Below are 18,783 nucleotides of genomic sequence, written 5' to 3' on the forward strand. Positions count from 1 at the left end.
AAAGTATCAATTATGTAAACGTTCGTCCCTGAAATAGTTGTTTATCATATTAAAAAGAGTGTATATCCTTGTAGTTTAATCACTAACAAAGGAGACCTGCTGATTAAAGCAATTAACGGAAACACCTGTTCATTAAAGCATACATTTTGTTAGAGCGAGTATTTTACTACAAAAGTCATGAGAGTTTATTAAAAAATTAACAATATCACCATCAGCATATCATCTTTCTCTGTTGCAATTCCGTCTTTGCATATTGCAGAGTTATCTTCTCTTGTGAGCAGGCATTGATTGTTACGTCATTGGTTTGTGAGAGTAACGTCATCAATTTTTGAGAAAACGACGCAATTTTCGCACACAAACCAATGACGTAACAATCAATACCTGCTCACAAGAGAAGATAACTCTGAAATACGCAAAGACGGAAAAGTACACATGAATCAGGAATCCTTGAATAAATGTATTTATACACGCCAATTACCGAACGCTAATGAGATTCAAGGACCTGTCACCTCTAATAATTGGTTGACGTGTTAAGTGCGGGACACTGACCTTTACAATTATCAAGTTATTAATGCTAAATCGACAAGAAGTGGCAAATATCGCAACTCGGTCTCATTGCGAAACATTCAAGATGAACTCATTAGTTTTTTGTTTTGTTGTTTTCTTATTTTTTAACCACAATAACAAATTCAACCTCCGAGGTTTTTAACATAATTTAATGTCATTCGAATATGTAAGGTTACTATTTATTCTTAAATGTAAAATTAATGTGACTTGTTTCGGTATTTAAATGTACAGTAACAACACCATAGCTTGTGAGATTAAATCATATGTATCTTATTTGTTGAATAGACATTGTTTCAAATTCAAACACACTAGAGTTATCATTTTCATATTTATATCAATTTGCGCAAATGTTATAACAACAAGGATTTAATCTAAACATATGTAATATGATTTTATTTGATATTGTCTTATTGCATAATACATCATGGCATTACTCTTTTTTTTTTAAATAAAACCTCTGGTTAATGTTTATGTGGTAAAATCTGACAGGTACACATTAGTATTTAATTATCTTAACGGCAATGAGATGATAACATCCTACTACATTGTACATTCGCTTCGTTGAAATAACGATGCATATCAGGATTGAAGTTGGAAGATTCCCAAATACATGGGTATGAATCGGGAAAATCAACTTCCACTCATCATGAATGACTGTAGTGAAATGAAAGCATTCACGTTTTACTGGGACACAGCGCGCGGTAACTTCACACCGCATGTATAGGGGGATATCCACCTGGACTCCAGATATTGTTAATTAGACGGAAAAATCGCTTACAACCATGTTCGAAAATAGCAAAGGAAACTTCCAAAAACTGTTCCAGATTTGTTTTCCAGATTCATTCATATACACAATAGTTTGTTGGCAGATCACATGTTCGCTAATGAGCCGATCGTATACGTCGTTACATACATTAAAACACTAGTCATGATTACATGTTTATTGTAGTTCTTGGTGGTGGAGCAAGAATGTGACTCATTCAGACTTATAAACCAATCAGTATCCTGTATGTGATCTATACAGACACCTTATGGTACACACTAACAAGAGATATGCTTCGGATACGATTTACATGATAATTATTACAGTTTTAAAATGAAAACATGTATTTCGCCTTTCTTACTCCTGATGTTATATCTAAATTCACCAGTTATTTCTCAATATTCCTTAACACGACATCAACGCCATTTAGACTCCTTGTCACCAAGATGACACAAGTCATTATTTTTCATTTAAGCTTAGACAGCGACCCACATATCATTTATATTGCAAGTAACGTAGTTATTGTAAAAATGTTGGAACAACAACTTTAGCGTAAAAATAATAACACATTACCTATTTAACCACTTTTTACAACCAGCAGTTAATGACTCAATCAGGTTAACGTTAACATCTTTAAAATAAGCACCCTATCATCTAAATTATATCTAATAACCAATACATAGCGTTGAGGTTTTGCAATTGCAAGTCAGGTTATATTACAGCACCCATTTTTCTTCTGTGTTTCCTGCTCAAACCCAAATTGATCTGCTGCGCCTATTGTTACAATTGGAAACCCCTGTTCTCACTGCTTCTTAACGACTTTTTGTTTCCTAGTAGTGCCTTGCTTGGAAATGCAACACTTTCAGAGGCATAGGAGGGAAGATGCATATACATCAATATATCCTATATTTCTAAACATTTTCTTCAGGTTGGTAAGTATGGATTATGAGAAGTTCTTTTTACACAACCAATAAAATGCTATTGGTTGTGTAAAAAGAACTTCTCATAATCAATATATCCTGCCTCCTGCACACACACACACATGGGCGCATTAATAACACCCATGGAGACACGTCCGTATATGGCATTTGTAGTAAAAGGAAGTAAAACCTGATCAAACCAAATAAAAAAACAAATACAACACGCAAATGTATAGAAGATTATAAATTGTGCATCTCACATAGGCAGGGAATATGTTCTTTAGTTAAATCATAATAACGTTAGACGAGCAACTAAGATGAAGTTGAACAAATACTTCTAAATAAAATCTACTTACCGGTTTGGTATTGATCGAGATTGTCACCGCTGAATGTGGAGTTGATATAGGTTACTGTGATGTTTGTGCCCATTCGAATCAGGAGGTCATCGATTAGGACAAATACGGAAGTTTGGCTTGGGTGGAGGATACCTGGGGAAACAAAACATGTATTTTTTATTATCAAATACGGAGGTCTTGCAAGGGGGAGGATACCTGGAGAAACATAACAGGTACAGGTATGTTTTATTATCAAATACGGAGGTATTGCCATAGGGGGAGGATACCTTGGTAATCAAAACAGGTATGTTTTATTATAACATACAGACGTTTGACTTGGGTGGAGGATACCTGGGGAAACAAAACAGGTATGTATTATTTCAAAATAAGGAGGTTTGGCTAGGGTGTAGGATACCTAGGGCAACAAAACAGGTATTTATTGTTATAAATTACGGACGTTTGGCTTGGGCGGAGAATACCTGGGGAAACAAAACAGGTATGTATTAGTATCAAATACGGAGGTCTTGCTAGGCGGAGAATACCTAGGGAAACAAAACATGTATACATTATTGTAAAATACGGAGATTTTGCTAGCTGGAGGATACCTGGGATAACAAAACAGGTATTTATTAATATCAAATACGGAGGTTTGGCTTGGGTGGAGGAGACCTGGAGAAACAAAACAGGTAAAGTATGTATTATTAAAAAATAAAGAGATTTGGCTTGATTCGAGGATACCTGGGGAAACAATACATGTATGTATTAGTATCAAATACGGATGTTTGGCTAGGTGGGGGATAGCATGTGGAAACACGTATTTCATAATATCAAATACGGAAGTCTGGCCAGGTTGGAGAATACTTTAGGACACAAAACAGGTATGTATTAGTATCAAATACGGAAGGTTGGCTAGGGTGAAGAAAACCTTGGAAAAAACAGGTGTCTTTTAGTATGGGAATTTATCTACAAAGATCCATAAAAAACGACCAACGCAACTTTGACTAATCACATGTACGATAAACCGTCGTCGTAACAAAGTTGATGGAATCATGACAGTAAGTAGAGATAAGATATTAATAATTAAACCGATTTGGAACAAAAAAGAACAGAGTCCCGTACACATAATTACTTTCACACCGACTGTAGATCATTACTCAAGCTTATTGTTAAACAAACACTGCCAACACATACCGTATCGTGTTGGTGAATCCAGTTGTATATCAAGCTACTATTTACTCTTATTGTGGAGATATGTCTAGCTGTACATTAGGATACAGTGTTGTAGAAGTGTGCTACTCGGGGATCTCGCATTCTGTTAGGATGTCTAGTTGTATATTCAGATACGGTTCAGTCGTATTGTGTGAGTACATGTAGTTATAACTGTACATTCACATACTTTATACCTGTCTCGGAGGATACAAGGTAAAACGAGTTATGCATGATTTCCCAACTAATGACATCTATTTCCTGTTAAAAATTATCTGCAAGTAATTTGAAAGATTATCTAACTTTACCTCAAACATAAACATTTTGCTCTTATTTTCTTCGTGCAGTTGTGAGTTTGAGATAGGAAAAAATGCCATTTGACATGGAAGATAGTGACATAATATTCGCTTTCCGTGTCAATATATATATATATGTACAAAAAACGACCATGAGATATTGCCACATTTATCGAACTCTGCGGTAAAATAAATGATTTTGTCTTGATAATAGATGATATGTCATGGAAACGCATACATTCCAATAGTTCCAAAACCTAATATCTCTACAAATACAATTATGTGCTCGCCTGTGTCTTCAGATAAGCTTTGAATCAACAAGACGATATATCAGATACTCTGCATAATGGGCGGGAGAGCGATGGCCTTGGGCCAAGGTTATGCGTGTCATTGACCTCAGTATACTTTGTATTACAATGTAACGAAACTTTTAAACGGAAGTTCACTTTATCTGCATATTTTTCAACAAACACGTTGATACCATTTAAAAAATGTCAATCATTTCAGATTTTGTAGTCAACTCTATGTTAAATGAATAAATAGACATATTAATTATACTGTGGTAAGAACACAAAAAGTTGGATATATTCATGAATACAGTATCTGTATTTTTCCTTTTTCAAGTATCTTGGCATTGAAAGATCACTGGCGCATCAACTGTGGATACAATTTTGATATGATCATTGGACATCTTACCTTAACAGTTTACCCCCGTTAATTTTGTATTTATCAATTTTAGCGTAGAACACAGTCGTTCAGCTTCAGCTTTAACCTATTTTTCTATTTCTACTCACTCTATAAACCTCTCAAAAATTACATTTACATGGTAATGAGACCAGTTCTGTGGGTGACTTTCTTATGAAGGTAATGAACAGTTTATATACCTCTGACATTCAACTGTTTTGTAAAGATTTTAAACAATCTCTCAATGATAAAGATGGCTGTTAACCTGTTTGGTAAATAACAACTGTTTGATACTTCTTACAAAACCATGACAATGTTGTCAGAAACTCATTTGATACTATGACTATATCAATGTGACTAAATATTCAAAATATGCCGATATGCCATAGCTTACATATGTTTTCCAAAGAGTGTTTTTATTTAAACGTAAATCTCATAACGCTATGAACTGTCATCACTTCATCTGTTTTGTTGTTGATGTGAATACTAGCTAAGGCAGTTCATACGGGTATGACAGTAAAAACTACTGTTCAATCACTCACTCTCTGCAATATGCTATTTTGATACGACACTGGTCTTCACTTGAAACCTTGAAATCTATATATCAGTGTATATATTAGTCGCTATAGACACAATCTATATTAAGATACAATGAAGCCATAAAAGCAGGCATGGCCATCTGGACATGACCTTTCGAATCAAGGTGACACAGCTCCATATAGAACATTATTGTCCACACGAGCATATCGAGGTAATGTTCGATAGCTACGCTAGTCATCAATAATTTACTACACGGCTTATTTCTCACGTCAAAAGGCGGTATACAAATACGAGATTTAACGTCGTCTTGGCCACAGTAGGGAAATTAACATCGGCAGTGACAAGACCACTATAGGGTTTCTTTGATACATACTGTTACCTGATAACAAATATACAATCTTTCTATAAATAATGCAGATTTTGATGCGAGCCTATGGAGACGATACATTAATTTTCTAGTATGAGTGTCGACCATCATACACGCTACCTGATAACGTAGGTAAGTCTGAGATGAAAGAGTGTGGGCCGGCTATGTAGGTGTTTCCCGGTGTCAGATAGCGGTGCTAATTATACTGGTGTCCGGGAATATGGTCAGCAATACCACTGTATTGCAGAATGATTTATTTGTCTGACAGTGCCCTCACTAATAGATACTTACAGATGGGGGTCAAGGTCAGAAGTGACTTGTATGTCGAGTCGAAAACAACAAATAGACTTCATGGATAAAAAGGGGACCAAAAACATGAAACGCAAAGACAATAATATGAACCTAATACTCATTATATTTAAGAAAATATCCATTATTTAAACTATATTAGAAATGACGTATTGAGATGTTTTGTTTTTTTTAAGTAGAGAAAATGTATTTGACTAAGCCACAAGTGTGATACAATATCAACAACACAGACATTCCTAAGGTATATGTTTCTCGGTTGTGTTTGAGAGGTCTTCGCCACAATCGATTTAGTTATATGTTCGACGGATGTAAACATATTGATTCAAATGATGTCTTGAAGATAAAATTACGATATTTCTTAAAAAAGATGAAAATTGATATTTTATTTTGCAACAACTGTAATTCAAGGCCAGCTGTGCATGCATACAGTATTTTACTTGGCAAAAGGAAAACGCCTGTTCGAAATTGTGTTTCTCTTGTCTTCACCGATTTAGATAAATAGTACCTTGCTGTGGATCTATCAATATAACTAGCCTAATAAGGATAAAAGAGAAAACATCGCTCAAGTACATCACTGTAACAGCAACGAACAGCAATCCTGACGTAACCGAGGTAAAACAAAAAAATGTCAAGTTTTGATGTTTATTTGGTCTTCGACGATATGATTTAGGTACATTTTACACTGGTTTGTAAATATTGATACAACTGATATCTAGAAATGAGGAATATTCCTAAAGGGAATAACAAGGAATCAAATCAGCACTGTTAGAGCTCTCTCCCAATTGCATGATAACGTCTGTAACTACTGGAGCATATTGTCTGGGACACCAGATCACTTCGTTGTGCTAAGCATCGAAACATAAAAACCGGCCGCTTATCTTTGTATAGAAGTCATACTCGGATGCCTAAGTCATAAGATGACATCGCTTGTGAATTTTTATTAACTGGGAGCCGTTTGACCTTGTTGCATTGTGATACACACAAGAGTCAATCCTAACAAAAACTAAGCTGATACCTCCTGTTGGTTCTGGATTAAGACTAGGTCCGCCATACTCTATCGTACAACATCCTAAGAGGTGTATAGTGTTAAGTTCCTGATTTCTGCATCTCATAACGACGTTGCATCCTGCTGGTTTCCTCGGCCATTTTACCAATATAATGGCTTTGGAATGTGCGCCCTACGTCTGACAGGTTAAGGGTTCGTACCAGGCAGCCAGTTAGCTGTCAGACTATCAGTACTGATGCACTGTATATTAGTACTACCCGCTTCAGGATCACACAAGTACACATGCACTATGACCAGCAAAATGTAGTAAAATAGAACCAAATAGTCCATGTACCATAGCGGCAACACACGAAGCAGCTCCCAGAAACGCAATGCTTTTATGAAACGACAACAAAAGGAACCGAGCAACACCAAAACAAAAGAAAATACATAATCACCACCCACAACAAGGTGGAATAATAGAGAAAATGTTGTTGTAATTTCAAAAAGTAAATGCTTATGTTAACTTAACGTTCGATATAAGTGAATGTTGGAAGACATATCCATTTCAGAATTAATTGTAGCTCAGCGTTGTAACAAACATACATTTAATACTATAACAAATTGTATTTATGTATTTACACATTATTCTATACTATTATGTTACATGTATACATGGCATTTTTCGGTAGATGATAAAAAGCTAATGATATGTGTTTTAGCAAATTGTCACCATCCGACTATAACGAATGATAAATACTCACAAAAATACATGATTTACGTTATACATTGAATGTGATCAATGATCTTTATTGTCTGAGAGGGAGATAGAGGTGGATATGTTAGCTCAAATGTCTTCAAGTTGTCATGTTCACAGTCATCATATGACGGGGGTTAATAACAGCCTCTCCAAGTATCAGGTTATGCTGTAACTATTTGAATTCATATGTCAAGTTTCATGTATCCGCTCCCGGGTCTATACCGGATCATCTTTGTTTTGTCCCAATAATTTAGCAGTTTTCAGGCTGCAATGTCATAATATCTTAACGAAAACTTTCTATTCCTATCATGCCCCTTGATAAATTATTAAACTGATCAACTTTGGCTCTATATTTTTGTTTTGTTACTGAGGAAATAATTTGTAGGGGAAATAAAAGTTTATGTCTTCTTATCTTATCTTATCAATTAAACAAATCTTCGCGAGTGTTTCTTTTTTTAAAAAAACAGCAAAAGAATACCAAAGTGTCAATACTGTACAACCATATTCGAACTCAAAATCAATGAAACTATGACGAAATATGAGGATTTACATGGAGACCATTGAAAAAGAAAACGGATAATCAGACCAGGTGTTCCGGAAGGGTAAGCGTCTTTTGCTTTATCGATGACACCTGTCGTGTTAATCTATGTCAAATTCAAGTGATACCATGTCCTCATATTGAGAACTCGAATTGTGACAACAAAACTACAAGGCACTTAAATTGTCAAAAACGTCATCTTCATATAACACCAAGAAATAGCATGACACTAAACTTATCCGTAGTCTTCAAAATGGATATCAACTCCCAAAATTAACAACAATTACGAGATATGGATCTTCTTTCTACCATAAATTTACTACATTGTTAAATGAATGGCATCATTGTCTTCACAAATGATTTAAAACTTACAAATACTAACTAACACAGAATGTCTTATATTTCACTTTAACAATTGGATATATTCACGCAAAAGTGAGTACAATACATGTTTTTGAAGTAAATAACAGCTGCTCTACAAAACATGATTCTCCGAATGAATGCTATTTACACTTCCAGCCTCAGCTGTATAAAACCCCAAAAGCTAAATGATAAGTTTATTAGATGAGGATGATCTCTTATTTTGAAAATTATTACAATACGGATTTTTTGTCCACACCTGCTCCTGTTTCAAAAGTAGTTTAAACCAACTTAGATGATCATTTTTCTGGCCCCTTAGTATCACTGATGATTATAGCAGTATGCTACAGCGTAATTCACTTTTCGAATACTGTTCAGTGTATTAGTGACCCGATTTTAAAGGTGCAATAGCATGTGTGTTCCTTACATTCATTGTTGATATACAGTAATGGGGAAGCATGTAGAAAGTAATAGTATCCTTGAAATAGTACACTAGTCAATTCCCATTAGACAAAGTGTTATCCTTATCAATAATATCTACATATGGATCTGTGACATTCTGTGATTTGGTCGAATTATTCCGCTGACGAAGACATGTTACCATATAATAATAAAAGGCTAACAGTAACAGCGTCCAAGACAGAAACAGGTCCGCATTAATATTACCCTGACATGGGATACTGACGTCATACACCAGCCTGCCAGAATAGCTATTTGGACATTCTCATTACCAAAGGCCATGCATATTCCATACATCACACGTCAATAACTCGTGACATCGTCATCCGCTGCAATCCTCCGCGAATTTTGTCAATTTAACCACAGAACGCGCCCGTATCAGATCAGTCACACTGTTATGGATAAAGACACGTTTCGCCTTCCTGACTGCCCACAATCTATTATGTAACGCAACGTAATTGTTCCCTGAACGACTTCTTCTGTTGCAGGTGATGATAATTTCCTACTCTTCTTGAAAGTGAGATCTCAACAAAACTATAAACTGTATAAATGTTTCACGCGATACACAGACCTGGTCGTAGATTCAAATGGGTCAAATAAATATTTATATAGACACATCTTAAAAGCATTAAGCTCCTTTAAGCTGATAATACAAGGTAATCAATGTAAAGATGTTCTATGAACACAGACGATAACAAAAGTGTTGCTTAACTCTCACGCTTATAGTTTTATTATGCTCTATAGTGTACCTTATAATTTTGTTGTCATTAACCGAGTTCTGAACAAGAGGACGTGAACTTACTTTGGATTTGACCTAGATTAGAATGGTAGGTGTCGACGAAGCAGACGCCGCTCATCCTTCTTAAACATCTGGTCTTAATTTTGTATCATTTAAAGTTCTCCCTGAAAATCTTTCCTTTGTTCATATTTTGCTCAAGTTTAATCGATTTCGGTTTTGAATTGCGGTTTTCTAAAAAAAAAAATTATATATGTATATGTATATGTATCATTGAATCAAATGCAGACAGAGATTAGATAAGTATTTTTAAGTCAACACCCGTTTATTTGTCCGATGCAAAATACCCCAAATGTCAAGACTCAAACCTGTGCCTACTAACACGCAGAGATTATTACGCTGCTGATTACAAAAATATAACTGCAGTAAATATGTTACTTGCAGTCAATTATATCAGCTGTCTACATCTACCAACTATCTATCACTATCATTTGTATATTAATAGTCAATTCTAACAACTGTCTACATCTAGAAACTATTTATCACTATCATTTGTGTATAAACAGTCAATTCCATCAACTGTCTATATCCACTATCTATTTATCACTAAAAAAAAATAAAAAAAAATATTAGTAGTCAATTCTATCAGCTGCTTATATATATTATATACCTATCTATCTATCACTATAATTTGTGTATAAACAATCAATTCTATCAACTGTCAATATATACAATCTATCTATCACTAGCATTTGTTTTATTAATATTCAATTCTATCAACTGTCAATATATACCATCTCCTTGTATCTATCACTATCATTGGTATAAAAATAGTCAATTATATCAACCATCTATATCTGCCATGTATTTATCACTATCATTGGTATAAAAATAGTCAATTATATCAACCATCTATATCTACCATGTATTTATCACTATCATTTTATACATTACAAGTCAGGTCTGCCGTCTGGCGGTGATGACCGTTTTTGCTTTCTCCATTTAAGGTCGTCAAACACCAGGTTAATGTATTACACCCTTGCACGTAACAAACTCTAATCAGCATTGTGCCATTACTATTGGGTCTCTAAATCAACCTTTTTTGAAATGTGCGACACCATACAATGCACCTTTGTTTATCGTACTATACCACAAGGACGTCGATTCAAATGCTTGACAGCTTTATTAACATTTCAATTGAAAATATTCATCATTCTGTAAAATATATTCAAAACCTAATAGTTGTCAGATCAGTTTAATCATCATCATCGTATTATAGAAATGGAAATATTGGTCCTTCGATAGATCTGCTGACTTTTTGTCACTATTTCTCAGTTGAATTTAAATGCTATTAAGAACGTTGTTTTTAATAATACTGACGTACAATGTACGCTGTTGTAATTTTTAGAGAAAAAATCTCTCTATCTGCCATACCAATGGAACTCCTATATCTTTCAACATATACACAATTGCTGTGTCAAAAGATAGTCTGGAAAATTGTATCAAAAAAAAGTCAGTTATCAAAATAAAACACTAGTTTATGCAAGCAACGCAACTGACCTTGATAGAAATTATTCAAGCCGGTGTATTAGGAGAATGCAGGACCTCATATAAAGTGACAAAGCCAAATAGTATAAAACACATTTCAGCTTCGGACAACGATTGAAGAAAGCCCTGTTAGTCCAAACACCATGAGTAAAAGTCCATGAGGTGTTCGGTTTGGACAGTTTTCACTTTATGTCCATAATGGTAAATATTCTCTCACGTGATATTATATTAGAAGTTCATGTCGTGGAATGTGAAAACCGATATTCTGACCGCAAAAATTCTATTACATCATTCATTACCAAATTTTACAAAGAACATTTTTTTATCTTATCATCTTGCTAGAATCTTAATATGACTTTCAAAAGATTTAGAGTAAAAAGCCAGTCATGAAATTAATTTTAAAATAAACAGGCACATCAAACGTGTTCTACTGGTACATGTACATAACAAACAACAAAGGACTGTTTGTGTATACAATATAAGAATGTCTGCAGTGTTATAGTACAGTTACATGAAATGTCCTACTTAAAGTGATGTATTTATTTTTTGTTCTTCTGATGGGATCACTTTGAAACTACTTCACAAGCTCAGATAGATAATTCTGTGACCGAAAAATGCCAAGTATTAATTGTATGATACTTTTAAAAAAAAAATCAAATAGCGTTATTTAATCTGTATGGAGATTTCCGACAGAGTTTGAATTTCTTTATGCTGCAAGGCATTTAATGTAAACTCAAAGTGATACTGGTAAAAAAAAAAATGTTACGTAAAATTTCTTTTTGTAGTTTTGAAGACACTTTTAGCAAAAAAATCTTTAAATTTCATGAGACTTGTGTCGTTAGTAATATATCATTTATAGTAAAAAGAGTTTAATTGTTTTACGCGTGTATCATCGTTTTTCGAAAAAAATAAAACTTCAAACAAAAGTACTGCACACATAGTATATACCAACTATTCTGCGAAAATTGACATAACGATACACTAGCTGCTGAGTCGTAATTGGCCAATTAAATTCACTTACATATCGAAGCGGAACGTTAAATGAACTCATACCTAGAAAATCACACCAGCTTGAGCAAAAATGATCAGCAACCTTCAAATGATTGAGTACTGTAAGTCAAGAACAAATCATTTAGAGTCAAATATGTAAACTTTGTGACTATTGTGTCAATTAAAACAGACAAAAAGCAACCATAGTATTTCCATGTATAAGGAGACAATACATCGACGAACCAACGCACCATCAACTCTTTCAACGACAAACACAATTAACTTTGAGAAACGGCGAGCATGTCTTTTACACGACGGCTATTGACAATTGTAGATGGAAGTAGGTCACGTCTGTGAAAATTCTCATGAAATATTTTGAACAATAAAACGCTTATGATAACGCCTACAAGTATTAACGAACAAAGCGTTCATCATATAGATATAGCAACGTACATCCGGGTCGTTAGAAAGAGCGTTCGGGAAAGGTTTGCACTAACTTGTAGCAATGGACTGACAGATAAAGACATCTCCTTCTTCAAACCAGGATAATAAAGTCACATTTTGGCACATCTCAACCTCTGAAGCATTCCACGTGATGGTGCGTCAATATTGAATCAAGTAAATTACGCAACACTAGGCAGGCTATGTCAGGGAATTAGACGGTATAAGTACCAACATAAACAGTTTATCACTGAAGGAGACGGCAGATGATTAAAGACAATTGGAGACATGTTGGAAAGGCTGTGAGGCAATTATAGATTGTCTCAGCATTAAGGTTGATCACTGTATCGTAGTGTTTGACGGCGATGCAACTTGTACGTCTAAACCCCGGATTGAATGTGTTTGTTGCCAAAACGAACAGCTGTCGGTCATTTGGGTATCAAGAAGAGGATTTTCAGTATTAATATCTGTCAAGTTGTAAAGATATTTTTTTTGGCATTGACCAATCAAAGCGATGCTTTCTGTTTATTGCATGTAAAGCAGTAGTTTTTGATTGTTTTTGTTTTTGATCATACGTCGATAATACGACCGAAGATTATGTTATTGCTTCGGTATATATCTGCTTTATACTCTTAGCTATTCACCCTAATATACAATGCTAACATTTCGTAAGCAAATATTACTTGAATATCTAAGAAAACGGTAGAACTGCGCTGAGTAACCCATTTAAAATGACCCGCAGCTTTTTCTCAAGCGTGACATCATCAATATGACGCTGAAGATCAAGTAATCGATTCCTTACTTTTTTCCTGCACATAATTGCTCGTCGATGTAGGTACTCATATTGTATAAAATAGAAAATTCAAGTGTGTTTCCAATCAATACACTATTCTGTCTTTTTTCAGAAAACGATATTTTCACATTTGGTTTTGATCACGACTTCATTAAAAAAATATCTTTGACAAATTTTATTGTATCAATATTAGTAATAAAATCACTGAATAATTATCTGGCTCTGTGCAAAATTAATGGGAAAATAACATCACGGTCAAGACTGTATATTGTGATCGTATGGCAGAATAGAATAGATTACTTTTACGATTGCTTCGTACTCTTGCAAAATATCAATATTTCCATCATACTCGTGAAATGCATAAGACATTCAACGGGAAAGCATTAAATATCCTCTTTGACGTAGTACACGATATTACTTATAGAGGTCTTCCATTTATACTATGATTGTTATTTGCATATACACTGTAAAGTTATATAGGTATTCACTATGCTTTCTAAATTATACTAATAGGTAAATTATCAAACCCTATCTTGTTATATTTGTTCTTTTTCTTTTTTGACAGAGATTAGGCTTAATAAGAATCTGTCGCCAGTCCGTAAAAGGTCCGGAATTATAGCATTTTTTGTTCATAATGATTCATAAGGATGTTTTCACATTCAAAACTTACACAATTATTACATGAAATATGATATCTATATTTTTCCAACATATGACGAAAACCAGGTTTTATAACATACTAGGGCACCTAATTATATGTATAAATGTATAAATTTTATATAGACATTAAAATCGGTTTATATTATTAGTGTAAATAAAAAATATATAGCCGAAACTCATATTGTTAACACATAATACAAGTAAAACATAAAACTATCGTAAATGCACTTATGACTGACCTCCTTACAATATTTTGTATATGTTTACATGTTTCGCTATTCCATATCCTATCTCTTGTATCAGAATTGTGTACAATACGTACATGTCATATAACCATCCTGCTAACCAATTTGCCAAAGCTGTCTACATGAGAGGCATCAATCTATTTGCTAAAAAATATCCTTTCTTGATTTGATGTAAGACATCATGATTGATGCAACATTTGGTTGAACGATGACCTCCAGGAAAGCACCTGGTTTTCTCATCGTTTTAATGGTTTATATCTACCTTTTGTATTGGAATCGTTGTATATTACCGATGCAATATATTGTATAGTTATTCATTTGCTTTAGTTAACTTTAAAGCATGGCATGATTAAACAGGGAATTACGCTAAAAAGATACCAAATACTATTGTTCTATAATGCACAAGATTCCTTCAGTCTGAATATGTTTAAATCAGGTAAATCCCAAGGACCGGATCGCTGCTTAAAGGATAACTTACTTTAAACAGAGCTTAGCGGAATATTCATTGTTTGTCAATAAGAAGTAAAATAAACCCTTAAAACACAGAATCTAATCTGTCAAATTTATTGGAGTGAAATGATATTAGATGTTATTGATTTTGATATAATCATATTTGTAAAAGCTGCCTAAACACTGGTTAATTCGAACGAGGCTTTGAGCAACTGGAGCCTGGTACGCATGTACATATCTTTACTGTGACATCACTGAGCACCATCCCGATAGTAAAAATTCAATATTTCCAATTAGTACCTACAACAGGTTACACTGAACTGATTTAAGTTCACAACAGGACACGTAAATGTCAGATAGGCATTTACGTCTGTTTAATTATTGTTTATGATATTGACTTTTTAATCTGCTTCCGCAAACTCCAATAAACAAGAATGGACATAATGTATGTTGTATGGCACCATGTGTTATTCTCGAACGTAAAGTAATCAACATTGGCTTGCTGTCTCACATGTAAAGTAGAAATACAATGTTTTACTTCCCTGCACTTATAGTAGGTAGAGCAGATATCGATGACTCCATTCTATGGCCAAAAATAAATCAGGGCTATTGCTTTTTCAGACACCGTGTGTTGTTGATTAACACAGTAAAGCTGTATTTTTTCTTTTTGAAAGTGCTTTAGTCATTCGAAAACTTACAGGATGACTCAATGTTTGTGTTCGTCTTCCCCTACACTGGTTTGTGAGGATAGTGTACCAAAAAATCAAAATTACATACAGTCGGAATGTAACTGAATATGTCTACCGCTTATCTAGTATAGTAAATATAACGGGGAAAACAAATCGTTTGGGGAAAAAAGCTTTGATATTCAATGAAAACATCGAACCTGTAGAACTTATCGAATAGGTGGATTTTTTTCCATTTCAACGGCATGCTGAAAACATTTGAAGCTATTTATCTTCCTTTTTATTTTATTTATATAAGCCAATTAACACTAAGTATTATATGACATCCTATGCATTGCCATGAGTTTTTTCATGTTTATATAACTTTCAGATAAAACTTCGCATAAACATTGAAGTGAGCCAGATATATTTGGCTTTGTTAACGGATATTATTGATAATGAAGTTTAGATTTGTAACGAAGATATGCTGCTGTTATTCTGCTTAATGAATAAAAGCACGCTTCTGTGTAAGTATATATGTAATAAAACACAATGCGCCAGTCACTCGCCAATATAATACAGTTACGTTACCTTGCGAACTTGTGTAAAATAAAAATCACATTTAAATTTCTTCTCAGCACATTAGCATAAAAAGGTCATTTACAAGGTCGAAGGCAAATTAAAGAAATGTGTTGATAGTGTCTCCGATAGTGTAATGGGTTTCATCAAAGTCTCTGAAACCAAAACTCATATTTTTTTTGATTTTTGTAACTGGGCCATATTAGTTGCTAAATACTATGATACAAGGGGGCGTAATTCTTTCACGGAAACTGATTAGGTTATTATTGCATATAAAGGGATGTACCGTGTAAAAGCAGTTATGAATCAACCTAATAAAAACTTCTTTCTTAAATTTAATAACATTTGGTCACCTTAACATCTCGTTTGTCGAGATAACATTTGCAAAACAATTTGTTGACGATAATTCATTTTTGTCCTAAATGTATATGACCAAAATACAACCTAGTCCACACTCTGAAGACGAGGCAAATGGCTGAGCGAATTTACACCTCGGATAGCACTTAAGAATACCGAAGGATTTGATATACAACTCTCTAGTGTCATAAACGTATCAGAAAAACGGTGTCCAATGTTTTAATTGTCGTTAGGGCCATTTAATGAGAAACTTGGCCTTGACCTGGTTCCCTTCTTTTTCCCAATTAACCAAACTATATAACGTATCTAGGTGAAGGACTGCGACAAGACAGTTAGATATACGAAAACAAATAAACTTAATGAGGTGGCTATATTGCTTTCATTTATGACAAAATGACGCTATTATGACAGCTACGTGTACATTGATGTCATTTCCTAAAGCGACTTACAAACTAATAAGACAATCGTATAAACTCTCTAAAGACTCGAACAGATTATGGATTCAAGGATTCCCAAAGAGCTCGTCGGAACTTGATTAGTAATATGTGTTTTTGTATATTTAAACCGCCCTAATTCTGAGGTACTGTTATTGTTTACTTACCGAGAAGTAATCATTGATGAATATATAACAATAATTTACTAAATGGCATTACAGGCTGAGAATAGGGGGGAAACCTTAATCGATCTGTGCATCATTCGTTTCGCGGTTTGTTAGTTTTCACCAAGATAGTAATCACCACGGACGGAAGATGGCGGAGATAAGCGAACGATGAAAGTCGACTCTAGAAAGCTGAGGGGGTACATAGTCGATTAACATAGAAAAGGTTATTCGCCGGTAAACATAGCTCACGGATATTGCAGACTGATGATAGCGACATCACCAGTGATTTGAAATTCGAAGATAACGGAGATTGCTGAAAGCTGATAGCAATGACATTAATTGCAATACGCTTGCCATAGATGACAAAGATATGGTCAATTATGTATGCGGTTCTAAATAGCGTCGCCTATCTTATTAAGATTACCTGCAGATACATGGTATGAACCGTGACGTATAATGATATCAAATCATATCAAATTAATGTACTCTTAACTAAACATTCAATTCTCTGCTTGTACTTTGTAACCTTTGCGTAAACAGGTTTATTTGTAAGCATTGCCATGGTGTTTGTTTATAAAAAGGTTTTCCGGTTTCGTAAGAGCTTAAAACATATGCGGAGATTTTCTATCTGCGATGGGCCCCTGAAGCATTTGGTGGAAGGGCACATTTTGCAGTGCAACACACTGGGATGTCAGCGACTGTGTTACTAATCAAGTCATTTGTGATACAAATATTCCCCTTTATAATCAAATACCAAATAGTGTTTAACCTAAAACGAAATTTAAGTATATCCCTACATTGTGTAATTATCTAAGGATAAACAAAATCGTCAAAATAGTCTATCACGTGCAGTTATAATATGAAACGACAAAACTAAACGTATACTGTGATTAGAAATAGACAACATAGAAAAAATAGGAGTTATTAGATAAGAACTACGGGTTCAATAAAAAAACACATCTTCTGCACCAACAGTGACCACCAAATACGGGAGAGTGTGTCTGTAACAAACAGTTTAAGACACGGTCGCCTCGTATTTGTCTCTCAACAACTAAGGGTTAATATAAATTTTGTTTATTTAATAACAATTATGAAACAAGGTATTTCAACTTATCAAAACCACTCTTGTTGGCCCGGATGTTAACGCGCGGGGAGGTCTAAATGTGGAAGGAAACCGAAGAACACGGAGAAAACCACGTGGTCGGGCAGGTAACCTCATAATTATGTTTTCACGTCCAATCGTCGAATCGGGGAATCGAACCCCGACCGCCTCGGTCAAAGACAAGTGTGATATCCACTGCACCAACCGACCACCCGAACACTATAGGTTTCCTCATTACTGATTTAATCGATAAACCTGCCAGAAGTTAGTAATTATTTCTTGTTATCCACTGGTTGGTACGCCCTGGAGGTGGTTTCATTGGTCAATCTTTAATTACGACGTCACGTGTCAACGATTTGCGTTGTAATGCCCTAATTCTAGGCAAATGTTTACTTGATAGAAAACATGAATCGTGAATTTTCAAGAGGAACGAAATGGGAGACGGTACCCAAACATGGCCTGTATTGTTTTTTTGTGAAAAGACACCAACCCAACCTCGTGTCTTTATACAATTCAAATTTTACCCA

General features: G+C 34.5%; 1 protein-coding gene across 3 annotated transcripts in view; it reads right to left on the minus strand.

The window, feature by feature from the left end:
- LOC110452433 (glutamate receptor U1-like) overlaps positions 1-18,783 on the minus strand; it is a 106,425-nt gene that overhangs the window by 42,932 nt on the left and 44,710 nt on the right. For all 3 annotated transcript variants that reach the window (XM_021500962.1, XM_021500961.1, XM_021500963.1), the window contains exon 2: positions 2,607-2,738. In XM_021500962.1, the coding sequence (XP_021356637.1) occupies positions 2,607-2,738 (132 nt within the window). The remainder of the gene's footprint in view (positions 1-2,606; positions 2,739-18,783) is intronic.

The sequence above is a fragment of the Mizuhopecten yessoensis genome, unplaced genomic scaffold (assembly GCF_002113885.1).
Source record: "Mizuhopecten yessoensis strain PY_sf001 unplaced genomic scaffold, ASM211388v2 scaffold6683, whole genome shotgun sequence".
In the NCBI taxonomy this organism is placed as follows: domain Eukaryota; kingdom Metazoa; phylum Mollusca; class Bivalvia; order Pectinida; family Pectinidae; genus Mizuhopecten; species Mizuhopecten yessoensis.